General features: G+C 43.8%; 1 protein-coding gene across 2 annotated transcripts in view; it reads right to left on the bottom strand.

The window, feature by feature from the left end:
• The window catches only part of LOC128685847 (nephrin-like), a 317,772-nt gene that overhangs the window by 85,727 nt on the left and 204,874 nt on the right, over positions 1 to 27,171 (bottom strand). The window contains exons 3-5 of one of the 2 annotated variants that reach the window (XM_053772546.2): positions 20,468 to 20,676; positions 7,079 to 7,192; positions 5,342 to 5,545 (exon numbers count right to left, since the gene is read on the bottom strand). In XM_053772546.2, coding sequence (XP_053628521.1) covers positions 5,342 to 5,545; positions 7,079 to 7,192; positions 20,468 to 20,676 — 527 coding nt within the window. Of the gene's footprint in view, positions 1 to 5,341; positions 5,546 to 7,078; positions 7,193 to 20,429; positions 20,677 to 27,171 lie in introns of those variants that run through there. The other variant, XM_053772547.2, reaches the window with a different exon arrangement.

The raw sequence follows: 27,171 nt of genomic DNA, 5'->3' as shown, positions 1-27,171 counted from the left end.
GTCTTGATTGATGGACTGAAGACAGTTCATCAGTCACAGTACAGATTCATGAAGTTCACAAGAAATAACGGCTGGCTGAACAAACAGTCAATAACTGCGGTTTCCTGAGCAGCTGCTCACACGATGTCCCATCTCTTTTATTAAATGAATGAACCTGGATCAAACAGCCAATCATCATCCATGATTGAAAAAAAGACTTTCTTATTGGCGAATGAAGCCTGGCTAAGCAGCCAATCAATGTCGTGTTTCTAATACTTCTCCTCCCTTGATTTCTGTCGTCGTCGACAAATCATAACTGCAAAAAAACGGGATTAAATTCCTTCAGTCGTTGAAGACCTTCCTAGACCTCGTCAATCTTCTCCCCTTCCATTCCAACCCATGAACAGTGACCAAGGATATGGCACCACCTCAACTGGTCGTTGTGCACCACTGAATTGGTCAGGACAAGATACGACACTACAGAGGACATCTCTCTCTGGTAACAGGAATGGTAACTTTTGTTCCAACACACTTCACGGACTCCTTTCTAAATGCTACTCACTGGACGAAAGGCCGGCAGAGCGGTACGACAGGGTTGATTTTTTTTGTTAAAACGTGCGGTAGGAAATTAAGGTGCAGTATTTCTGACAGGCACGATAAACGAAATAAAACTGTACTGTACCGTACTGTTGTGTACCGTATTGCCAGCCTTGAGTGTGGACCCACGCTTTGAGTATCTTCTCTGAGCTAGGTCATGGTAGTGTCGAGTACATAAGGACTTGGAAGACAGTGCAACATCCCCCAATGAAAAGCAAGGGTTCCGTGACTACACAGAGAAAACATGGTAAGTGTCAGGGGTCCAAAGCTGTTTAACAGCCTCCTATCATTCAGAAAGGGATTAACAATAGACCCCTAGCTGTCTTCGAGAGGGAACTGAACAGGCACTTAAAGTCAGTGACAATGGTTGGCTTGTCGGTTTACGTGCGGCCAGCAATAACAGCCTCACTGATCAGGCCCTGATCCACAATAAGGCCTGGTCATGGACCGGAACGTGGAGGTGTTGACCAGCGGAACTACCTCCAAGTGGAGTCCAGGTACCTCCAGGTACCTCAGGGGCTGCCAGGGGTTGCATCACTAATAATTAGTGTTCAGATTTATACACTGCCTACTTTTTTTCTTGGCCACCTCGTTGTCAGTGTTTTTTACACCTTTTTTTTAGTAGGCAAACATAAGTTTCTAAAGGTTTAAGAAACCTAATCTATCCCAATCCAACTAAAATAATGTAGATTTACCTTCTCAAATTCAAAATAATTCTAATTTGACTTAAGAATAATATATTGGAAGCTTTCGGGTTCTGATGCAAGACTTTATGTTAAGAAATAAACAAGATAAAATTTTTACCAAATCAAAAATTCAAAAATTTCTGTAGTAAAATGTGGTTCGGTTGCCGGGAAAAGACGTAGCCTCTCTGTTGACAGGACTTGCAATTCCAACCTTTCTTACATAAGGTTTGATGAACTTTTCCGTGATGTACTGTTCACTGGACCCCACTGTGTGTCCTCTCAACTCTCTCGTGTACGCTTGCTCTCTGCTGTTCTAGATTCGCCGGTAAAATCGCCCGGCGCTGGCCTTTTCCAAGAGGTGGCCCGGCCTTGGCTCCATGTCGAGGGAATGTCTCAGACCAATGTCTGTCATGGGAGGAGGTACAAGTACCTCCTCATCTTCTGGGACCAGCTGTCCCCAGGCCTAGCCCCATTCCCCCTCCAACACTTGGCTCGAAGGGTGTGGCAGCTGCATAGCAGCAGACGATGTGAGGAGGTGCAAAGACAGCAAGCACTATAGGATCCGTTTGGAGCCACACCTCAGCTTTGGGCCGAAGCCCGAGCGTTGGGGAAGCTCAAGAATGCCTCCTACTGTGTGTGTAGCTGCTGCTACTGCTTCACTTGTCCATTGCACTCCTGTGCTTGCTTAATCAATCAATCAATTATTGGGGTGAGCGGGGAAGTTGGGACAGGCGAAGAATAACGCTGGAGAGGAGTCTCCATAGTCGTAGAAACAGAGCCAGGGGCTTAACCCAGCAGCTGGGCGCTCGTAGGATAGACTGGAGAATCAGGTGTGGCTAGTGATGTAGAAGACATGAGGACCAAGCTGTGCAGGTTGCAAATAAATGGTATAAAATACCGACACAATGGAAATATAAACACTTAACCAGTATAATGTGATCATTTATTGACAAGGTTTCGCAGTGGGCTTTATCAAGTCACAAACAGATCTACCTGGGTGAAACATACGTGGCTATATATAGGATGGGATTGCTGGGTCAGGTGGAGAATCTTCGGAGTAGAGTGAAGAAGTCTAAAAACTTGGGTAGCTTTTAAAAGAGATTGGATAAGTACATGAGTTGATCTTCTGCAGTGTTTCTCGATTCGTATGTTCTTATGTGGGATAGCAATCAAGAAGTTTCTTGGCAAGGGGCTCAGCTGTGTTATAGAAGCCGTTGCTCTGGTTGAAGTTGTTGGATGTACAGATAAGTGATGATTCCAGGATTCTTCGGTATTGAGTGTTGTCTTCTCTGGCGATAAGTCTTGTGTTTCTGTAGTTGATTAAATGGTTGTGTGAATTTCGGTGTTGAACACAGGCATTCCTTGGATCGTCAGTTTTGTCTGAGTACTGGTGTTCAGAAATGCGTGTTTGGAGGTCTCTGGATGTTTCGCCGACGTATAATTTGCTGCAGTCATTACAAGGGATTGTGTATACCCCTGCAGAGGATTGAAGCTTGTCTTGTCTATCACTGGTAATGTCCTTGATGGTGGTGGATGTGGAAGTAGATACTTGGAATGAGGTTTTGGAGAAGATGTTGGAAACGTGTTTGGAAATGGAGTTGGTGGGGAGGACTATGTATCTCTTCTCGGCAGAGAAAGTTGCATCTTGAACTGTGGGCATATCTTGATCTGGAAGGTGATTGGTGGCTAGAGATCGGCAGGAAAGCGTGATGGAAAGGGAGGCAAAACTTCGAGGTGATTGGTCTTTCAAGTTGAAAAGAGGTGGCAGTTACGTCGTGATTGGTGGGTGATATTTCTTCGTAGATGTGTCCATATTAGTTCCATTTTCCAGTCGTGGAGTAGTTTTGAAGTCTTTTGTATGCAGATTTTGATAAGAGGGTAATCTTGACCAGGTGTGTGAAGTCGGCATCTAGGTCCTCTAGTACGGCATGTTCAGTGTGATGTTCGCAACCAGGAGCAACATTGTACTTGACAGTTCCATGGTGTTTATTCGTGTATAAAGTGATAAGTTCACTTGTTCTAATTTTTCTGTCTTCTTCCATTTCTTCAGGCAATGAAGAAGTTTGAGGTGAAATTTCAGGCGGTTGTGTTTTGGTTCTCTTGGATTTTGGTGGGTGTAGTGGAGATGAAGGAACTGATTCGTCAGTAGTAGAATGGTGGTGGAAGTCGATGGTAGTTCCTCATTGGTGGGAATAACTGGTGTATTCTCATTGATGGGAATAACTGGTGTCCTCTCATTGGTGGGTTCTGGAGTCGTACAGTTGTATTCTTCAAGAATCAAGTCTTGTAAGTTGTCAGGTGCTGTGAAGCTGACGATTTTTGGTGTAAACTTCAGAATAATCTCTGAAGGAGGACATTCTGGGAAGTTGAAGGTTGTCATGTTGTTCACTGAAAAGAGTTCATTAATGAACTTGTTAAAGGATCCAGTGACAGCTACGTTTTGCATGTGAAGAAACAACATGCAATAGTAAATTTGTGTGGAAACACCATCTGGTTAGTGATGTCTGTCGAGTGGCTTGCAGGATCTTAGTAGTGTCCGTCTGGAGCTTTGTTATAGCAGCATAAGTTGTGGAATTTACGGTCGTCTTCTTTAGGTCTTCAATTTTCTTAGATAAGATCTTTCGGACGAGACATTTTGCTGCTAGTGTGTGATGGTCACTCTTGCAGTTGATGCATGTAGGTGCAGTAGTGGAGATACAGGTTCGATAATCATGGCCATCATTTCCACAAGTGGAGCAGATCTTATCCTTAACGTGGCAGTCGGTGGTGGAGTGGTGGTAAAAGTAGCAAGTCCAATAAGGAGACATTTATTTGAAGCGTTCTGGCTTGATCTGTCTCAGGTTGATGTAATAATAAGAGATAACCAGGCCGTCTGACAGGGCTCTGGCGGCCATAGTGGTGTCAAGAAACGTGACCTTAAGCATTGATGAGACGTTGGATATCTTTGTGATATTTCTACCGTGGCCCAGTCATTCTGCTCCTCAGTGGAAGACTTGAGTTCTTCAGTGGACAGGACCGTGATGATCCTGTCAAGACGTTTCAAGAACAATGATCTTTTAGCCCTGAAGTAGGGACAAGTGGAGATAACAAAGCCACGTTCGTCAAGGGTCTTCATCGCACTTGGTGTAAGGACTTTTTCAGCCTCCTCATCATTAATGAAAGTGACGAGGAACGCTTCTTTCATTGATGCAGTGCCTGAGAGCTTGACCTGCAGACAGTTTTTTTGGGCAGCCGTAAGTTCAAACTTTGAGGCATCGTTGACGACAGAGCTTTTGGGTTTTATCTTCACATGATGAGACATCGTGGACGAGTAGAGTCACTTGGAGATAGATATAAGTTCCCCTCCCCAACGGGGTACGTAGGGAGACTGGAAAGATGATTGTCAGAGCTACTGCAACTGCACAGGGCGAGGTCCTGAGAGCGAATCGCGCGCTTACTCTCATCCATCTCTCCCAACATACTGGTTGGTGTGACGCCCATGTAACAGAGCACAGGACGATGTCATCCTTTCTCTTGTGATAAGAGAGGGAAAGCGCTCGTGTCTCAATTGCCTGTGCCATCAGCTCACACAATGAAGGACCTGTGCTCGAAACCCGGAAGACAGAAAACATTTCCGCTAGCAGGACTTACAGACCCGTCCATCAGGTTTTGTTTCCTTGCCCTCACAATTCACCTACTGACCGCTTATTCTCTGTTATCCTTTTAAACATACTGACAACATCAAGACAAGGGAAATTTCCCCACTACCTTCAGCCTGTTGTTACCAATATTTGCCCAGTAGTCTCGCTTCCGATAGCTTTCCTACTGATTCATCCTCAGAATCAGCTAGTCTGTCTACCTCCTCCGCAGGTCAGTCTACTGTTGCACTTTACAAAGGGCAACGACAGCTGAGTCAAAAGTCTCTCGTAAGGTTTTCGCACTTTATTTCCAGTGTTGTTTTACTTGCAACTTGGCATAGGAGAGAAATTACAACTACCCAGATCCCATCAAGGAAAAAACTAGCCAGGTTGGTATCCACTACAGGTGACCCCAGATTAGTATAGTGCCTCGCATAAATACAAACCCTAATTGGTACTTACAGTTCATCTCTATAGTGATGGAAGTGTGGACGTGGGTAGTGTGATTGCTGTTGGAGGCTCGGCACACCAGGACGGTGTGAAGGTGTGCACGGGTTAATTCTCTCAAGGTGAGTGTATTGATGACGGTGTGAGGGTGAGGTGTCTCGTATGAGTCGTCAATCATTTCTCCTTTCATCCACCAGGTGACCCGGGGAGGAGGTCGACCTGTCAGGAGACAGCAACAACTGAAGCTGAAAAACAAACTATATTTGTATACGCAACAAACTCACAAAATAAGCGAAGTTCTGATATACAAATAGTCAAAACGAAAACCAAGATAATTAGTAGCAATGTGGTCCATGTATTTGCTCGACCCAGCCCTGTTTCTGCTCAACAACACAACTTACAATAGGTTAATTTTAAAACAGGGACTTTCATAACATGGTTGTACCAGTAGCACCAACTGTGATGTGGTTGTGCCAGCAACACCAGCTGTGCCATGGTTGTACCAGCAGCACCAACTGTGACATGGTTACACCAGCAGCACCATCTGTGACGTGGTTGTACCAGCAGCACCAACTATGCTGTTGTACCAACTGTGACATGGTTGCACCAGCAGCACCAACTGTGACACTACGGTCTCGTCCCTCAACCTCAGAGTGGAGTATTCAGTATTCTCCTTCATGTTCTTGAAAGCCCCGGTGTACGTAACCCAGATGACTTTCCTCGGCTCACAACATTTGCTCAGTGACATTGCATGCATCTCTTTTTATTGCGTGTCTTAATAAGTACTCAAAATTCTTCAATTCTTTAGAGGCTTTCCAGGAAATACTGACTTTCTGTCTTTAGAAATTAAGAAATAGTAATCATATTTTTTTTGATAGAAGGAAAACAGATAAGCTATTTTCATTTTTATTTGCTAGCCTATTTGATAGGCTTTAAATATTCATATATAGATTTGATCAAATAAAGTCACGTAAGTCAGAATCCAAGTTCGTGTGTGTTCGTGGACCACCTGGAACACCTTTACACAACACCAGAAGACTGACTTTTGTTGGTAGCTGCTTAAATGCCCTCACTGACTGTGGGCTAAACTACAATAAGCAAATATACATCAATTACAAGATAGTTTCAATGCCATTTCTTCTCTTGTTCATCCACTGCCAGGAATTACTGTCCATCTTCGTTCTGGATAGTCACTTATCAATTATCCGAGATTTCATGCATGTGAAAAATAATTTCAGACCTGATTAAACCCTTAAAACCAATTCCACGATTCCATGCCTCTATATGGATCAAAACTGGCAGTTTTTTTCGCACTGACATGAAAGACGTCGATATATACAAGTGCTTCAAAAACTGCTGAAAATGCTACCAATATCTTACCTTGTTTTATAAGTCTATTAAGAAAGTTAATACGTTCCTACTCGTCCAACTCTCCATTAAGTAATGATTTAGGGTTTATAATACGCAATTCGAGCCCAAAACTCAAGAGCCTGAAATCTTCAAGGATTTAAGTCTACTGCCTTACTAACCCAAAAGATTATTAGGCACTGATCGAGGGCGTGAGTCAGATCTATTTACCTCCACCACAATGAGAGAGAGAGAGAGAGAGAGAGAGAGAGAGAGAGAGAGAGAGAGAGAGAGAGAGAGAGAGAGAGAGAGAGAGAGAGAGAGAGAGAGAGAGAGAGAGAGAGAGAGAGAGAGAGAGAGAGAGAGAGAGAGAGAGACAATGACCGAATTCATTTTTATTCTTACCTCCATTGACTTCACAAGTGAGAGACAAGGAGTCTCCCTCGTTGTAAGGTCCTACCATGGTCCAGACTGGAGGCCCTCCCTGCTCGGTCAGGATGATAGGATCGTGTGGAGGAACTGCCAGGGAGGACAAACAGTCATAGTTATTTGGTTAATTAGATCTAAATCATACCGATTACACGAAGGTCTGCTACATGTCACATGTACACCAGTCAAAGTTACTTAAGTATCTAAAAACGTGAGTAAACACTCGCTATATGTACACTAAGAAATACAGACATACCTTGTGGCTCAGTTATTCAATAATAGACCATATTGACAGTATGCAAAAAAGACAGAATGTGGGTTATGGTATTTTATTGTGAACAAGTTTAACCACCAGAAACTGGATCAATTCAAACGGGCAACAACATTACATGGGAATGTAAATGGGTCATAGAGAGGTCCTGAGGTACAAGAATGACGTCATGCAGTCAGAGTGTGTAGCCAGCAGCGTGAGGTTAGATGGTCGGAGCTTTGTGCACCGAGAGAATAAACTGGATGATCCTGAACTTTGAGATGTTATTGATTGTGACTATACCTGTGGACTCAAGACATAATCTGCTGGGACTGTCACTTTCTTAGATGATAAGTATAGCTTCTGGGTAGTTCGTGAGGTAGTTGTCGGAGTTTCTGTGTAAAGTGCGTCCATTGTCAGTGCTGTAGCTTCGGCAGGCGTTATATGTTCTTCAATCCTGGTACCTACTTCTACGGAGAGTTCACCGACATAAATTTGTTCACAACCTACACAAGTTATAGTGTAAATACCAGCACTGGGGTTCATTGACTTCCTTTTCTTAACTAAGCATTTTATGGTTTTAGAAGAAATGTTGTGGACTTTTAATGTTAGCTCTATTAGGAAGGTTGTTGAGTGTTGTGTGGTAGAGGAGTGCAGTATATCTGCTGGGTGTTGTGTGGTAGAGGAGTGCAGTATATCTGCTGGGTGTTGTGTGGTAGAGGAGTGCAGTATATCTGCTGGGTGTTGTGTGGTAGAGGAGTGCAGTGTATCAGCTGGGTGTTGTGTGGTAGAGGAGTGCTGGGTGTTGTGTGGTAGAGGAGTGCAGTATATCTGCTGGGTGTTGTGTGGTAGAGGAGTGCAGTATATCTGCTGGGTGTTGTGTGGTAGAGGAGTGCAGTATATCTGCTGGGTGTTGTGTGGTACAGGAGTGCAGTATATCTGCTGGGTGTTGTGTGGTAGAGGAGTGCAGTATATCTGCTGGGTGTTGTGTGGTAGAGGAGTGCAGTGTATCTGCTGGGTGTTGTGTGGTAGAGGAGTGCAGTATATCTGCTGAGTGTTGTGTGGTAGAGGAGTGCAGTGTATCTGCTGGGTGTTGTGTGGTAGAGTGCAGTATATCTGCTGAGTGTTGTGTGGTAGAGGAGTGCAGTGTATCTGCTGGGTGTTGTGTGGTAGAGTGCAGTATATATGATGGGTGTTGTGTGGTAGAGGAGTGCAGTATATCTGCTGGATGTTGTGTGGTAGAGGAGTGCAGTATATCTGCTGGGTGTTGTGTGGTAGAGTGCAGTATATATGATGGGTGTTGTGTGGTAGAGGAGTGCAGTGTATCAGCTGGGTGTTGTGTGGTAGAGGAGTGCAGTATATCTGCTGGGTGTTGTGTGGTACAGGAGTGCAGTGTATCTGCTGGGTGTTGTGTGGTACAGGAGTGCAGTGTATCAGCTGGGTGTTGTGTGGTAGAGGTGTGCAGTGTATCAGCTGGGTGTTGTGTGGTAGAGGAGTGCAGTGTATCAGCTGGGTGTTGTGTGGTAGAGGAGTGCAGTATATCTGCTGGGTGTTGTGTGGTAGAGGAGTGCAGTATATCTGCTGGGTGTTGTGTGGTAGAGGAGTGCAGTGTATCAGCTGGGTGTTGTGTGGTAGAGGAGTGCAGTATATCTGCTGGGTGTTGTGTGGTAGAGGAGTGCAGTGTATCTGCTGGGTGTTGTGTGGTAGAGGAGTGCAGTGTATCAGCTGGGTGTTGTGTGGTAGAGGAGTGCAGTGTATCAGCTGGATGTTGTGTGGTAGAGGAGTGCAGTGTATCTGCTGGGTGTTGTGTGGTAGAGGAGTGCAGTATATCTGCTGGGTGTTGTGTGGTAGAGGAGTGCAGTATATCTGCTGGGTGTTGTGTGGTAGTTCAAGTTCAGTAGGATGATATATTGTGGGTATTGAAGTTCACTGAAAACTTGATTGATATAATTACACTCTTGTTGGAGTGATACGGTAGTGAAAGATATTCTCTGTGCTCTTAAGAAGACTCCAACCATCATCCCACTCTTGATTCTATCGTCGTGGTGTGAAAAATAATGTAGATCCTTTGTATTTGTCAGTTTTCGGTAGACTTTGAAATCAAGTTTATCGCCACATTTTCGTATCAATACATCTAGGAAGGGAATCTGCCAGTTCTTGTTTTTCTGCAGTGAACTTAATGGAAGATTCCACTGAACTATTGTTTAGATTCTGGTGTTGAGGCGTCGGGGAATAACGTTTAAGATTTCGTCGATATATCTTAGCTGTGTTACACCTTCTGGGATGAGAATTTATGGTTTCTTTTCCTTCATATGCTGCATGTATAAGGTGGCCATGACAACAGTAAGTGGTGAGCCCATGGCCATATCGAAAGAGTGCTTATTTATGGCGTCTTTAAACGATGAATATTTGTAATTGATACATAATCCATTAACATCAATGAAATCTTGTGTGGGTAGATATAAATTTAGACAATCATGAGTGGTTGCCACCTCAGTGGACAAGAATGTCACTTCGAAATCAAGTATGTCCTTGATTCTGTTGAGATGATCTCCAGAGTGAATAACATCAGTCAGAATTCAGGATCATTCATAATCTCAGAAATCATAGCTAGGCTTGTTCTCCCAGTGCCGTATTGACACTGCGATCACCTAACCTCACTTACCCGGATGGCTACTCACATGAGGCTATGCAAGACAACGACAGGGAAAGTTGATCTTTTATTCAACTCTTCCTATGGTTGTTTTACATCTGGTATTGTTAGTTTGCTATTATTGCATGCGACTATATTACCTCATTCATTCACCTCAGTACCTTTCTACAGTTCATCTCAATACTCACGACTTGTTCTCTGCGTGAAGTGACAGAGTCCCTGGTGGCCGGAACATCTTCACAATAAAATGTCGTAACCGGCATTTCGTGTCTTATTTATATAGAATAAGCATATTAGTTAATACACGAGCACAGTTATGCTCAAATTGCTTAGACTTCAGTACTAAGAATTTGTTTAATGGTGAATTCATTGTTTTATTTGAGTTGACTGAATTCCAGTTATATTGATCCACCATTTATTCTCTCACCTAAAATGATATTTCTTCTCTAACAAATATATATATATATATATATATATATATATATATATATATATATATATATATATATATATATATATATATATATATATATATATATATATATATATATATATATATATTATATATATATTATATATATATTATTTATATATATAAATATATATATACATATATAAATACATATATACATATATAAATACATATATATATATATATATATATATATATATATATATATATATACACAAATACATATATACACATATAAATATATATATACATATACATACACATTTTTAAACTACGTATAACATTTACCAACGACTCTACTTAGCTCTCTAAGATACTTCATTTTTTTACATTCGCACTGAGAATGATCGTGTCTACATACCATGAATATAGTTTACGTTATGACCATATCCACTCTAGTTTTTATTAATGTGAGGTTCAAGGAATAAAAATCATATCAGTGTTCGCATCTTTTGTTTCAAAAGTCCTTCTTTCACTCAACAGTAAAAGTATGTCTATTATTTTTTACCTTACTGGAAGTGTAACAAGAGTACGTGTTAGACATGTCTGTACCTTACTGGAAGTGTAACAAGAGTACGTGTTAGACATGTCTGTACCTTACTGGAAGTGCAACGTGTTAGAGTCTGTAGTGTAACAAGAGTACGTGTTAGACATGTCTGTACCTTACTGGAAGTGCTGTGTTACATGTCTGTACCTTACTGGAAGTGTAACAAGAGTACGTGTTAGACATGTCTGTACCTTACTGGAAGTGTAACAAGAGTACGTGTTAGACATGTCTGTACCTTACTGGAAGTGTAACAAGAGTACGTGTTAGACATGTCTGTACCTTACTGGAAGTGTAACACGAGTACGTGTTAGACATGTCCGTACCTTACTGGAAGTGTAACAAGAGTACGTGTTAGACATGTCTGTACCTTACTGGAAGTGTAACAAGAGTACGTGTTAGACATGTCTGTACCGTACTGGAAGTGTAACAAGAGTACGTGCTAGACATGTCTGTACCTTACTGGAAGTGTAACAAGAGTACGTGCTAGACATGTCTGTACCTTACTGGAAGTGTAACAAGAGTACGTGTTAGACATGTCTGTACCGTACTGGAAGTGTAACAAGAGTACGTGTTAGACATGTCTGTACCTTACTGGAAGTGTAACGAGAGTACGTGTTAGACATGTCTGTACCTTACTGGAAGTGCAACGAGAGTACGTGTTAGACATGTATGTACCTTACTGGAAGTGTAACAAGAGTACGTGTTAGACATGTCTGTACCTTACTGGAAGTGTAACGAGAGTACGTGTTAGACATGTCTGTACCTTACTGGAAGTGCAACGAGAGTACGTGTTAGACATGTATGTACCTTACTGGAAGTGTAACAAGAGTACGTGTTAGACATGTCTGTACCTTACTGGAAGTGTAACGAGAGTACGTGTTAGGCATGTCTGTACCTTACTGGAAGTGCAACGAGAGTACGTGTTAGACATGTATGTACCTTACTGGAAGTGTAACAAGAGTACGTGTTAGACATGTTTGTACCTTACTGGAAGTGTAACGAGAGTACGTGTTAGACATGTCTGTACCTTACTGGAAGTGCAACGAGAGTACGTGTTAGACATGTATGTACCTTACTGGAAGTGTAACAAGAGTACGTGTTAGACATGTCTGTACCTTACTGGAAGTGCAACGAGAGTACGTGTTAGACATGTATGTACCTTACTGGAAGTGTAACAAGAGTACGTGTTAGACATGTATGTACCTTACTGGAAGTGTAACAAGAGTACGTGTTAGACATGTATGTACCTTACTGGAAGTGTAACAAGAGTACGTGTTAGACATGTATGTACCTTACTGGAAGTGTAACAAGAGTACGTGTTAGACATGTCTGTACCTTACTGGAAGTGTAACAAGAGTACGTGTTAGACATGTATGTACCTTACTGGAAGTGTAACAAGAGTACGTGTTAGACAAGTATGTACCTTACTGGAAGTGTAACAAGAGTACGTGTTAGACATGTATGTACCTTACTGGAAGTGCAACGAGAGTACGTGTTAGACATGTCTTTACCTTACTGGAAATGTAACAAGAGTACCTGTTAGACATGTCTGTACCTTACTGGAAGTGCAACGAGAGTACGTGTTAGACATGTCTGTACCTTACTGGAAATGTAACAAGAGTACGTGTTAGACATGTCTGTACGTTACTGGAAGTGTAACAAGAGTACGTGTTAGACATGTATGTGCCTTACTGGAAGTGCAACGAGAGTACGTGTTAGACATGTATGTACCTTACTTTAAGTGCAACGAGAGTACGTGTTAGACACGTCTGTACCTTACTGGCAGTGTAACAAGAGTACGTGTTAGGCATGTCTGTACCTTACTGGAAGTGCAACGAGAGTACGTGTTAGACATGTATGTACCTTACTGGAAGTGCAACGAGAGTACGTGTTAGACATGTATGTACGTTACTGGAAGTGCAACGAGAGTACGTGTTAGACATGTATGTACCTTACCGGAAGTGTAACAAGAGTACGTGTTAGACATGTATGTACCTAACTGGAAGTGTAGCAAGAGTACGTGTTAGACATGTATGTACCTTACTGGAAGTGTAACAAGAGTGCGTGTTAGACATGTCTGTACCTTACTGGAAGTGTAATAAGAGTACGTGTTAGACATGTCTGTACCTTACTGGAAGTGCAACGAGAGTACGTGTTAGACATGTCTTTACCTTACTGGAAATGTAATGTAACAAGAGTACGTGTTAGACATGTCTGTACCTTACTGGAAGTGCAACGAGAGTACGTGTTAGAAATGTCTGTACCTTACTGGAAATGTAACAAGAGTACGTGTTAGACATGTCTGTACGTTACTGGAAGTGTAACAAGAGTACGTGTTAGACATGTCTGTACCTTACTGGAAGTGCAACGAGAGTACGTGTTAGACATGTATGTACCTTACTGGAAGTGTAACAAGAGTACGTGTTAGACATGTATGTACCTTACTGGAAGTGTAACAAGAGTACGTGTTAGACATGTATGTACCTTACTGGAAGTGTAACAAGAGTACGTGTTAGACATGTATGTACCTTACTGGAAGTGTAACAAGAGTACGTGTTAGACATGTCTGTACCTTACTGGAAGTGTAACAAGAGTACGTGTTAGACATGTATGTACCTTACTGGAAGTGTAACAAGAGTACGTGTTAGACATGTATGTACCTTACTGGAAGTGTAACAAGAGTACGTGTTAGACATGTATGTACCTTACTGGAAGTGCAACGAGAGTACGTGTTAGACATGTCTTTACCTTACTGGAAATGTAACAAGAGTACCTGTTAGACATGTCTGTACCTTACTGGAAATGCAACGAGACTACGTGTTAGACATGTCTGTACCTTACTGGAAATGTAACAAGAGTACGTGTTAGACATGTCTGTACGTTACTGGAAGTGTAACAAGAGTACGTGTTAGACATGTATGTGCCTTACTGGAAGTGCAACGAGAGTACGTGTTAGACATGTATGTACCTTACTTTAAGTGCAACGAGAGTACGTGTTAGACACGTCTGTACCTTACTGGCAGTGTAACAAGAGTACGTGTTAGGCATGTCTGTACCTTACTGGAAGTGCAACGAGAGTACGTGTTAGACATGTATGTACCTTACTGGAAGTGCAACGAGAGTACGTGTTAGACATGTATGTACGTTACTGGAAGTGCAACGAGAGTATGTGTTAGACATGTATGTACCTTACCGGAAGTGTAACAAGAGTACGTGTTAGACATGTATGTACCTAACTGGAAGTGTAGCAAGAGTACGTGTTAGACATGTATGTACCTTACTGGAAGTGTAACAAGAGTGCGTGTTAGACATGTCTGTACCTTACTGGAAGTGTAACAAGAGTACGTGTTAGACATGTCTGTACCTTACTGGAAGTGCAACGAGAGTACGTGTTAGACATGTCTTTACCTTACTGGAAATGTAATGTAACAAGAGTACGTGTTAGACATGTCTGTACCTTACTGGAAGTGCAACGAGAGTACGTGTTAGACATGTCTGTACCTTACTGGAAATGTAACAAGAGTACGTGTTAGACATGTCTGTACGTTACTGGAAGTGTAACAAGAGTACGTGTTAGACATGTCTGTACCTTACTGGAAGTGCAACGAGAGTACGTGTTAGACATGTCTTTGCCTTACTGGAAATGTAACAAGAGTACGTGTTAGACATGTCTGTACCTTACTGGAAATGTAACAAGAGTACGTGTTAGACATGTCTGTACGTTACTGGAAGTGTAACAAGAGTACGTGTTAGACATGTATGTACCTTACTGGAAGTGCAACGAGAGTACGTGTTAGACATGTATGTACCTTACTTTAAGTGCAACGAGAGTACGTGTTAGACACGTCTGTACCTTACTGGCAGTGTAACAAGAGTACGTGTTAGACATGTCTGTACCTTACTGGAAGTGCAACGAGGGTACGTGTTAGACATGTATGTACCTTACTGGAAGTGCAACGAGAGTACGTGTTAGACATGTATGTACGTTACTGGAAGTGCAACGAGAGTACGTGTTAGACATGTATGTACCTTACCGGAAGTGTAACAAGAGTACGTGTTAGACATGTATGTACCTAACTGGAAGTGTAGCAAGAGTACGTGTTAGACATGTATGTACTTCACTGGAAGTGTAACAAGAGTACGTGTTAGACATGTATGTACCAAACTGGAAGTGTAGCAAGAGTACGTGTTAGACATGTATGTACCTAACTGGAAGTGTAGCAAGAGTACGTGTTAGACATGTATGTACCTTACTGAAAGTGAAACAAGAGTATGTGTTAGACATGTATGTACCTTACTGGAAGTGTAACAAGAGTACGTGTTAGACATGTGTGTACCTTCCTGGAAGTGTAACAAGAGTAAGTGTTAGACATGTATGTACCTTACTTTAAGTGCAACGAGAGTACGTGTTAGACACGTCTGTACCTTACTGGAAGTGTAACAAGAGTACGTGTTAAACATGTCTGTACCTTACTGGAAGTGTAACTAGAGTACGTGTTGGACATGTATGTACCTTACTGGAAGTGTAACAAGAGTATGTTAGACATGTATGTACCTTACTGGAAGTGTAGCAAGAGTACGTGTTAGACACGTCTGTACCTTACTGGAAGTGTAACGAGAGTACGTGTTAGACATGTCTGTACCTTAGTGGAAGTGTAACAAGAGTACGTGTTAGACATGTCTGTACCTTACTGGAAGTGTAACGAGAGTACGTGTTAGACATGTCTGTACCTTACTGGAAATGTAACAAGAGTACGTGTTAGACATGTCTGTACCTAACTGGAAGTGTAACAAGAGTACGTGTTAGACATGTCTGTACCTTCCTGGAAGTGTAACGAGAGTACGTGTTAGACATGTATGTACCTTACTGGAAGTGCAACGAGAGTACGTGTTAGACATGTCTCTACCTTACTGGAAGTGTAACGAGAGTATGTGTTAGACATGTATGTACCTTACTGGAAGTGCAACGAGAGTACGTGTTAGACATGCATGTACGTTACTGAAAGTGCAACGAGAGTACGTGTTAGACATATATGTACGGTACTGGAAGTGCAACGAGAGTACGTGTTAGACATGTCTGTACCTTACTGGAAGTGCAACGAGAGTACGTGTTAGACATGTCTGTACCTTACTGGAGATGCAACAAGAGTACGTGTTAGACATGTATGTACCTTACCGGAAGTGTAACAAGAGTACGTGTTAGACATGTATATACCTTTCCGGAAGTGTAGCAAGAGTACGTGTTAGACACTTCTGTACCTTACTGGAAGTGCAACGAGAGTACGTGTTAGACATGTCTGTACCTTACTGGAGATGCAACAAGAGTACGTGTTAGACATGTATGTACCTTACCGGAAGTGTAACAAGAGTACGTGTTAGACATGTATATACCTTTCCGGAAGTGTAGCAAGAGTACGTGTTAGACATGTATATACCTTTCCGGAAGTGTAGCAAGAGTACGTGTTAGACACTTCTGTACCTTACTGGAAGTGCAACGAGAGTACGCGTTAGACATGTATGTACCTTACTGGAAGTGTAACAAGAGTACGTGTTAGACATGTATGTACCTTACTGGAAGTGCAACAAGAGTACGTGTTAGACATGTATGTACCTTACTGGAAGTGTAACAAGAGTACGTGTTAGACATGTATGTACCTTACTGGAAGTGTAACAAGAGTACGTGTTAGACATGTATGTACCTTACTGGAGGTGCAACGAGAGTACGTGTTAGATATGTATGTACCTTACTGGAAGTGCAACGAGAGTACGTGTTAGACATATATGTACCTTACTAGAGGTGCAACAAGAGTACGTGTTAGACATGTATGTATCTTACTGGAGGTGCAACAAGAGTACGTGTTAGACATGTCTGTACCTTACTGGAAGCGCAACAGGAGTAGGTGTTAGACATGTCTGTACCTTACTGGAAGTGCAACAAGAGTACGTGTTAGACATGTCTGTACCTTACTTGAAGTGCAACGAGAGTACGTGTTAGACATGTATGTACGTTACTGGAAGTGCAACGAGAGTACGTGTTAGACATATATGTACCTTACTGGAGGTGCAACGAGAGTACGCGTTAGACATGTATGTACCTTACTTGAGGTGCAACGAGAGTACGTGTTAGACATGTATGTATCTTACTGGAAGTGCAACAAGAGTACGTGTTAGACATGTCTGTACCTTACTTGTGGTGCAACGAGAGTACGTGTTAGACATGTATGTACCTTACTGGAGGTGCAACGAGAGTACGTGTTAGACATGTATGTACCTTACTGGAGGTGCAACGAGAGTACGTGTTAGACATGTATGTACCTTACTGGAGGTGCAACGAGAGTACGTGTTAGACATGTCTGTACCTTACTGGAGGTACAACGAGAGTACGTGTTAGACATGTCTGTACCTTACTGGAGGTGCAACGAGAGTACGTGTTAGACATGTCTCTACCTTACTGGAGGTGCAACGAATGTACATGTTAGACATGTATGTACCTTACTGGAGGTGCAACGAGAGTACGTGTTAGACATGTATGTACCTTACTGGAGGTGCAACGAATGTACATGTTAGACATGTATGTACCTTACTGGAGGTGCAACGAGAGTACGTGTTAGACATGTCTGTACCTTACTGGAGGTGCAACGAGAGTACGTGTTAGACATGTCTGTACCTTACTGATTCTCGCCGCTGCCATTCTTATGTTTTGGTTTATTTTATTAGGAAATTCACTAGATTTTTATGAGATTAAGAAAATCTGTATTAAATTTGTTTTTCAGGATCGATAATGGTGTAGGATGGACCGAAATAGTGAATTAATCTAACTGGGATAATGTGGCCATTATTCTTAAGGGATTAGTTCAATACTTTCTTTATATGTCCTGGGCCATTTCTTGCGTAGTCTTATTATTTGGAATTATCAGAATACTGTCTCTAAGTCGATCGTGTTATTAGGAACTCAGGATCACTTAATTATGAACTGTCTCTCAGTTGAACGTGTTATTAGGGACTCAGGATCACTTAATTATGAAATGTCTCTCAGTTGAACGTGTTATTAGGAACTCAGGATCACTTAATTATGAAATGTCTCTCAGTTGAACGTGTTATTAGGAACTCAGGATCACTTAATTATGAAATGTCTCTCAGTTGAACGTGTTATTAGGAACTCAGGATCACTTAATTATGAAATGTCTCTCAGTTGAACGTGTTATTAGGAACTCAGGATCACTTAATTATGAACCGTCTCTCAGTTGAACGTGTTATTAGGGTCTCAGAATTATGAACTGTCTCTCAAGAATATTCTTTGGAACCTCACGTTAAGTATCTCACACATTTGATCCTCTGTTTTGATCATTTTGTTTTCGTCTTTGATCCTCTTCATTTTGTCTTCATCATTTAGTTTCCATTTATATTGATGACATCAAAATTTGGTTCTGATCTTGGCTTAGTCATTTTTTTTTTGTATTTTCTCCATATTTAAGAGAGCGTCTGAAAGTAAGATGCTGGAGTTGGTAAGGTGCAGGAGTAGGTAAGGTGTTGGAGTAGGTAAGGTGCTGGAGTAGGTAAGGTGCTGGAGTAGGTAAGGTGTTGGAGTAGGTAAGGTGCTGGAGTAGGTAAGGTGCTGGAGTAGGTAAGGTGTTGGAGTAGGTAAGGTGCTGGAGTAGGTAAGGTGCTGGAGTAGGTAAGGTGCTGGAGTAGGTAAGGTGCTGGAGTAGGTAAGGTGTTGGAGTTGGTAAGGTGCAGGAGTAGGTAAGGTGCTGGAGTAGGTAAGGTGTTGGAGTTGGTAAGGTGCAGGAGTAGGTAAGGTGCTGGAGTAGGTAAGGTGCAGGAGTAGGTAAGGTGCTGGAGTAGGTAAGGTGCAGGAGTAGGTAAGGTGCTGGAGTAGGTAAGGTGCTGGAGTAGGTAAGGTGCAGGAGTAGGTAAGGTGCTGGAGTAGGTAAGGTGCTGGAGTAGGTAAGGTGCTGGAGTAGGTAAGGTGCTGGAGTAGGTAAGGTGCAGGAGTAGGTAAGGTGCTGGAGTAGGTAAGGTGCTGGAGTAGGTAAGGTGCAGGAGTAGGTAAGGTGCAGGAGTAGGTAAGGTGCAGGAGTAGGTAAGGTGCTGGAGTAGGTAAGGTGCTGGAGTAGGTAAGGTGCAGGAGTAGGTAAGGTGCAGGAGTAGGTAAGGTGCTGGAGTAGGTAAGGTGCTGGAGTAGGTAAGGTGCTGGAGTAGGTAAGGTGCTGGAGTAGGTAAGGTGCAGGAGTAGGTAAGGTGCAGGAGTAGGTAAGGTGCTGGAGTAGGTAAGGTGCAGGAGTAGGTAAGGTGCTGGAGTAGGTAAGGTGCTGGAGTAGGTAAGGTGCAGGAGTAGGTAAGGTGCTGGAGTAGGTAAGGTGCTGGAGTAGGTAAGGTGCAGGAGTAGGTAAGGTGCTGGAGTAGGTAAGGTGCTGGAGTAGGTAAGGTGCTGGAGTAGGTAAGGTGCTGGAGTAGGTAAGGTGCAGGAGTAGGTAAGGTGCTGGAGTAGGTAAGGTGCTGGAGTAGGTAAGGTGCAGGAGTAGGTAAGGTGCTGGAGTAGGTAAGGTGCTGGAGTAGGTAAGGTGCTGGAGTAGGTAAGGTGCTGGAGTAGGTAAGGTGCTGGAGTAGGTAAGGTGCTGGAGTAGGTAAGGTGCTGGAGTAGGTAAGGTGCTGGAGTAGGTAAGGTGCTGGAGTTGGTAAGGTGCTGGAGTAGGTAAGGTGCTGGAGTTGGTAAGGTGCTGGAGTAGGTAAGGTGCTGGAGTAGGTAAGGTGCTGGAGTAGGTAAGGTGCTGGAGTAGGTAAGGTGCTGGAGTAGGTAAGGTGCTGGAGTAGGTAAGGTGCTGGAGTAGGTAAGGTGCTGGAGTAGGTAAGGTGCTGGAGTAGGTAAGGTGCTGGAGTAGGTATGGTGCTGGAGTTGGTAAGGTGCTGGAGTAGGTAAGGTGCTGGAGTAGGTAAGGTGCTGGAGTAGGTAAGGTGCTGGAGTAGGTAAGGTGCTGGAGTAGGTAAGGTGCTGTAATTCAGTTCAATATTCCGCAGTTTTTTTCACTCAGCAGTTTAGTTCGTCATCATGTTGGCCTATTAATTCCTTCTCTAGTAAATAGATGGGATCCTTATTCCATAATGGTACATACGCTATTACATTCCATTTTGTATAATTAAATTGTTTTTTTATGCCATTTTCTCCGTTATGTTGATATTAGCTTTGTTTAGCATTATTGCAGTTGTAATTGTTCGTTGACATACAAGCAGGAACAATGTTCTTAAGATATACATTAAAACAATTGAGAGAGAAGTAAATTTTCGTCTTGAGGGCTGTTAAAATACTGAAGAAACAAATCAGAATTACGTACCATGTCTGGTTTCTGCGGATATGGATATATTTCTGAATAAGGTTTTTTTTTAAATTAAATCACTGAAGCGCACCTGTACACTACCAGGAGCAACTTTCTGTAGCAACTCACTGATGACTGTGAGGTTGGTTCTAGCGTTCCTGGTGGGACTCTTCTTGAAGTCAACGCGGCAGCGGTACAGACCCTCGTCACTGGCCCGCACGTTGTCTAAGACGAGCGAAGCTGGTGACGACTGCAAGTCGAAGTGACCACGACCGCCCAGCGTCTTCTCGTCCGCCCAGTTCCTTGCGTCCAGGAGACTGTGCTTTCGAGAATCGTAGCTGTGAGGAGAGGGAAAACAAACTATACTTTTTACCATTCTGAAGCATTATTATATACGAGTGTTCCTGAAGTCTGCGGTGGCAACAACAGCAGAAAGATTCTAAACTATTCTGGACGAATTTCATGGTGGGTACAACTGCAGTCGGAAGTTAAACTTTTTTAAATGAGGGATATTGTGGGAGCGAACTATATTCCATAAGAGAAAGTGGGTTTCTTAGACGGTGTAATAAATTGCGTCAACCTGATCTGGATTACTACAAACGACGAGGAAATCGTCAACATTAACAAGATTTAATCCCAGGTGGGCTGAAGCAGTTTAGTTTGAATTACCAAACACATAGGAAACAGAAACTTATAATGACGTTTCGGTCCGACTTGGGCCACTTTGTGACAAGCTACTGATCCAAGTTACTGTCTCGTATGTGTGGGTGTTTTGTGTACTGTGCCAGTCAAGGTCATATGAATCTCTACCATCACTGAAGATGCAAGTGTCAGCGACACTGTTGAAAACTGTTTTTAGCCAAATAAATACTACCACTTCTTTCCTCCCTTGTTTGTTCAATAAATTTGTTCTTAGACCCATATTTTGAAACATCAGCCCTCCTGTAAGTAAATATTTTAAATTCTTCCCACGCTGTCACCAGTCTTCAATATTTATACTTATTCTCATCGTTTACGTCTTATCTGTGAGCACTTTCACCTACATTGTAAACACCATTCTAAATTCCCCCATAAATTATCTTCAGAATCTTGCAACAACAGTACGTACTGAGAAATTTTTGTTTCTAGATCTACACCGTGTGTCCTCTCCCTCTGGGATTAACTTTTTTTTATTGTCTCATCTATAGAAATATTAAAGAAAGAAATATTACACATTCCCTTCAATATTTCTCTTTTTTCTGGAAAACATTTCTCATTTTTTTTCATTTAACACTGTTTAGTGAGTCACTTTGAGCAACCTCACAGTTATGTCATATTTTTTCAGCACTATGGACATTGATGCATTATCCACTCTCTCGAATCTCTTTTGAAAACCATAAAAAAAACTCATTTGCCTCACGTAAAAGATACTTCTGCCTTATGCTTTTGTGGAAACACTCGCTCTAAACATCTTGTATTTCTCAGTTCACATTGTTCCTCTTCCATCAGACTCTTACTTTATCTGCACTCTTCTGCTTCCCCTTCACTATCAACACGACTACTACGGAAAAAAAATCAACCATTTTAACCACCACAACGATTTCTCCACCTGCTGCAGTACCCTCGTCCTGCTTCCAGAAGGAAGCAGCAGGACACCGGTAATCCCTCACGGCTGAGCACAGGACACAAAGAGTCGCGAAATCCTCCAGAAAAGGTTTGGTAATTCTATATTCAGGTGATCCTGCCATCACTCGCTACTGACATGACAGTAAGTGGGAGAGATGGTTTGGTTGTCTTGGTTGTAGAAGTGATATAGCTTAGAAAACTGACAAGTTGAAGAGTGAGATTCTTGTGCAATATTTAGGAATATTTATTACGGAAACATTTTGTCAGCCAGTGGCTTTATCAGTCCATTACTGAGAAGGACGGTGAAAGATGAGGAGGATTTTGAGGTAATCAGTCCCTCAGCCTGGAGTCGATGTGTTCAGTCCATCAAAATTAATGGAGTGAACACATCGACTCTAGGCTAAAGGACTGATTACCTCAAACTCCCTCTCATCTTCCATCGGTCTTCTCTGGATTATTGAACTTAATGTCTGTCGACAAAGCCATGAAATGGGTAATAAATTAAGCTCTCAACACATATTCACTTACAATTACACATCTATATACGAGTTTAACCTTAAACGATAATTTGACTTTTCTAGACAAATTTTACTGTGTGTTTCTTCTGTTAGTCCAAATTATTGGTAAAATTCAAATGTTAAAACATTTGTTTCTTATATCTACTGTTTTGTATTTTATTTTGGAATGAACTGTTAGGAAATATTTAATGGTAATGTCAAACATAATTTTGAAGACTAAAACGACAGGAATGTTTGGCATAAAAAAAAAATACTTACCGACCTTATCGTTAACCCCAGTAAGTTAATATACACAGATCAGTGTGTATTTCTGTGTTCATACATTGGAAAGTATGTGTCTTTAAATACAAATATAATAAGAAGTCCTTAGCTCTGTGAATATTTGTAGAGAAGTGCTAATTTTTCAGTATATTTAAAAATCTGAACGTGTATAGGCTAAGAGTCAGCGTTATTACCTGGAGTTTACCTGGAGAGAGTTCCGGGGGTCAACGCCCCCGCGGCCCGGTCTGTTATATAGGTATAACTGCTGGCGTACTGACGCAGTCAATACGCCAACGTATTTAGCATTAGCAAGAAAACTTAAGATGTAGATTTTTGCAATGCGATCTTCCGCAGTTTACAATTTCACTATCGCCTTGAAATTATATGTAAATATAGGTTAATATATATTACCCTTATTAATCCAAGCCAAACTCAACCATTGAAGGTTACATGGGTAGAAGTGTGGCAGACACAGGGTAGAAGTGTGGCAGACACAGGGTAGAAGTGTGGCAGACACAGGGTAGAAGTGTGGCAGACACAGGGTAGAAGTGTGGCAGACACAGGGTAGAAGTGTGGCAGACACAGGGTAGAAGTGTGGCAGACACAGGGTAGAAGTGTGGCAGACACAGGGTAGAAGTGTGGCAGACACAGGGTAGAAGTGTGGCAGTCACAGGGTAGAAGTGTGGCAGACACAGGCTAGAGGTGTGGTAGACACAGGGTAGAGGTGTGGCAGACACAGGGTAGAGGTGTGGCAGACACAGGGTAGAAGTGTGGCAGACACAGGGTAGAAGTGTGGCAGACACAGGGTAGAAGTGTGGCAGACACAGGGTAGAAGTGTGGCAGACACAGGGTAGAAGTGTGGCAGACACAGGGTAGAAGTGTGGCAGACACAGGGTAGAAGTGTGGCAGTCACAGGGTAGAAGTGTGGCAGACACAGGGTAGAGGTGTGGTAGACACAGGGTAGAGGTGTGGCAGACACAGGGTAGAGGTGTGGCAGACACAGGGTAGAAGTGTGGCAGACACAGGGTAGAAGTGTGGCAGACACAGGGTAGAAGTGTGGCAGACACAGGGTAGAAGTGTGGCAGACACAGGGTAGAAGTGTGGCAGACACAGGGTAGAAGTGTGGCAGACACAGGGTAGAAGTGTGGCAGACACAGGGTACAAGTGTGGCAGACACAGGGTAGAGGTGTGGCAGACACAGGGTAGAGGTGTGGTAGACACAGGGTAGAGGTGTGGCAGACACAGGGTAGAGGTGTGGTAGACACAGGGTAGAAGTGTGGCAGACACAGGGTAGAGGTGTGGTAGACACAGGGTAGAGGTGTGGCAGACACAGGGTAGAGGTGTGGTAGACACAGGGTAGAAGTGTGGCAGACACAGGGTAGAAGTGTGGCAGACACAGGGTAGAGGTGTGGCAGACACAGGGTAGAGGTGTGGTAGACACAGGGTAGAAGTGTGGCAGACACAGGGTAGAAGTGTGGCAGACACAGGGTAGAAGTGTGGCAGACACAGGGAAGAGGTGTGGCAGACACAGGGTAGAAGTGTGGCAGACACAGGGTAGAAGTGTGGCAGACACAGGGTAGAAGTGTGGCAGACACAGGGAAGAGGTGTGGCAGACACAGGATAGAGGTGTGGTAGACATAAGGTAGAGGTGTGGCAGACACAGGGTAGAGGTGTGGCAGACACAGGGTAGAGGTGTGGCAGACACAGGGAAGAGGTGTGGCAGATGCAGGGTAGAGATGTGGCAGATACAGGGTAGAGATGTGGCAGACATAAAATAGAGGTGTGGCAGACACAGGGTAGAGGTGTGGCAGACACAGGGTAGAGGTATGGCAGACACAGGGTAGAGGTGTGGTAGACACAGGGTAGAGGTGTGGCAGATACAGGGTAGAGGTGTGGCAGATACAGGGTAGAGGTGTGGCAAACATAAGGTAGAGGTGTGGTAGACACAGGGTAGAGGTGTGGTAGACACAGGGTAGAAGTGTGGCAGACACAGGCTAGAGGTGTGGTAGACACAGGGTAGAGGTGTGGCAGACACAGGGTAGAGGTGTGGCAGACACAGGGTAGAAGTGTGGCAGACACAGGGTAGAAGTGTGGCAGACACAGGGTAGAAGTGTGGCAGACACAGGGTAGAAGTGTGGCAGACACAGGGTAGAAGTGTGGCAGACACAGGGTAGAAGTGTGGCAGACACAGGGTAGAAGTGTGGCAGTCACAGGGTAGAAGTGTGGCAGACACAGGGTAGAGGTGTGGTAGACACAGGGTAGAGGTGTGGCAGACACAGGGTAGAGGTGTGGCAGACACAGGGTAGAAGTGTGGCAGACACAGGGTAGAAGTGTGGCAGACACAGGGTAGAAGTGTGGCAGACACAGGGTAGAAGTGTGGCAGACACAGGGTAGAAGTGTGGCAGACACAGGGTAGAAGTGTGGCAGACACAGGGTAGAAGTGTGGCAGACACAGGGTACAAGTGTGGCAGACACAGGGTAGAGGTGTGGCAGACACAGGGTAGAGGTGTGGTAGACACAGGGTAGAGGTGTGGCAGACACAGGGTAGAGGTGTGGTAGACACAGGGTAGAAGTGTGGCAGACACAGGGTAGAGGTGTGGTAGACACAGGGTAGAGGTGTGGCAGACACAGGGTAGAGGTGTGGTAGACACAGGGTAGAAGTGTGGCAGACACAGGGTAGAAGTGTGGCAGACACAGGGTAGAGGTGTGGCAGACACAGGGTAGAGGTGTGGTAGACACAGGGTAGAAGTGTGGCAGACACAGGGTAGAGGTGTGGTAGACACAGGGAAGAAGTGTGGCAGACACAGGGTAGAAGTGTGGCAGACACAGGGTAGAAGTGTGGCAGACACAGGGAAGAGGTGTGGCAGACACAGGATAGAGGTGTGGTAGACATAAGGTAGAGGTGTGGCAGACACAGGGTAGAGGTGTGGCAGACACAGGGTAGAGGTGTGGCAGACACAGGGAAGAGGTGTGGCAGATGCAGGGTAGAGATGTGGCAGATACAGGGTAGAGATGTGGCAGACATAAAATAGAGGTGTGGCAGACACAGGGTAGAGGTGTGGCAGACACAGGGTAGAGGTATGGCAGACACAGGGTAGAGGTGTGGTAGACACAGGGTAGAGGTGTGGCAGATACAGGGTAGAGGTGTGGCAGATACAGGGTAGAGGTGTGGCAAACATAAGGTAGAGGTGTGGTAGACACAGGGTAGAGGTGTGGTAGACATAAGGTAGAGGTGTGGCAGACACAGGGTAGAGGTGTGGAAGACACAGGGTAGAGGTGTGGCAGATACAGGGTAGAGGTGTGGTAGACACAGGGTAGAGGTGTGGTAGACACAGGGTCGAGGTGTGGTAGACACAGGGTAGAGGAGTGTAGACACAGTGTAGAGGTGTGGTAGACACAGGGTAGAGGTGTGGTAGACACAGGGTAGAGGTGTGGCAGACACAAGCTAGAGGTGTGGCAGACAAAGGGTAGAGGTGTAGAAGACACAGTGTAGAGGTGTGGTAGACACATGGTAGAGGTGTGGTAGACACAGGGTAGAGGTGTGGCAGACACAAGCTAGATGTGTGGTAGACACAGGGTAGAGGTGTGGTAGACACAGTGCAGAGGTGTGGTAGACACAGGATAGAGGTGTGGTAGACACAGTGTAGAGGTGTGGTAGACACAGGGTAGAGGTGTGGTAGACACAGGGTAGAGGTGTGGTAGACACAGGGAAGAGGTGTGGCAGACACAAGCAAGAAGTGTGGTAAACAAAGGGTAGAGGTGTGGCAGACACAAGGTAGAGGTGTGGCAGACACAGGGTAGAGGTGTGGAAGACACAGAGTAGAGGTGTGGTAGACACAGGGTGGAGGTGTGGTAGACACAAGGTAGAGGTGTGGTAGACACAGGGTAGAGGTGTGGTAGACACAGAGTAGAGGTGTGGCAGACACAGGGAAGAGGTGTGGCAGACACAGGGTAGAGGAGTGGCAGACACAGGGGAGAGGTGTGACAGATACAGGGTAGAGGTGTGGCAGATACAGGGTAAAGGTGTGGCAGACATAAGGTAGAGGTGTGGCAGACACAGGGAAGAGGTGTGGTAGACACAGGGTAGAGGTGTGGCAGATACAGGGTAGAGGTGTGGCAAACACAGAGTAGAGGTGTGGTAGACACAGGGTAGAGGTGTAGTAGACACAGGGTAGAGGTGTGGTAGACACAGGGTAGAGGTGTGGTAGACACAGTGTAGAGGTGTGGTAGACACAGGGTAGAGGTGTGGTAGACACAGGGTAGAGGTGTGGTAGACACAGGGTTGAGGTGTGGTAGACACAGGGTAGAGGTGTGGTAGACACAGAGTAGAGGTGTGGTAGACACAGGGTAGAAGTGTGGTAGACAAAGGGTAGAGGTGTGGTAGACTCAAGGTAAAAGTGTGGCAGACACAGGGTAGAGGTGTGATAGACACAGGGTAGAGGTGTGGTA

Source organism: Cherax quadricarinatus, unplaced genomic scaffold (assembly GCF_038502225.1).
Source record: "Cherax quadricarinatus isolate ZL_2023a unplaced genomic scaffold, ASM3850222v1 Contig11, whole genome shotgun sequence".
Classification (NCBI taxonomy): domain Eukaryota; kingdom Metazoa; phylum Arthropoda; class Malacostraca; order Decapoda; family Parastacidae; genus Cherax; species Cherax quadricarinatus.
This window is presented reverse-complemented; position numbering and strand designations above follow the sequence as displayed.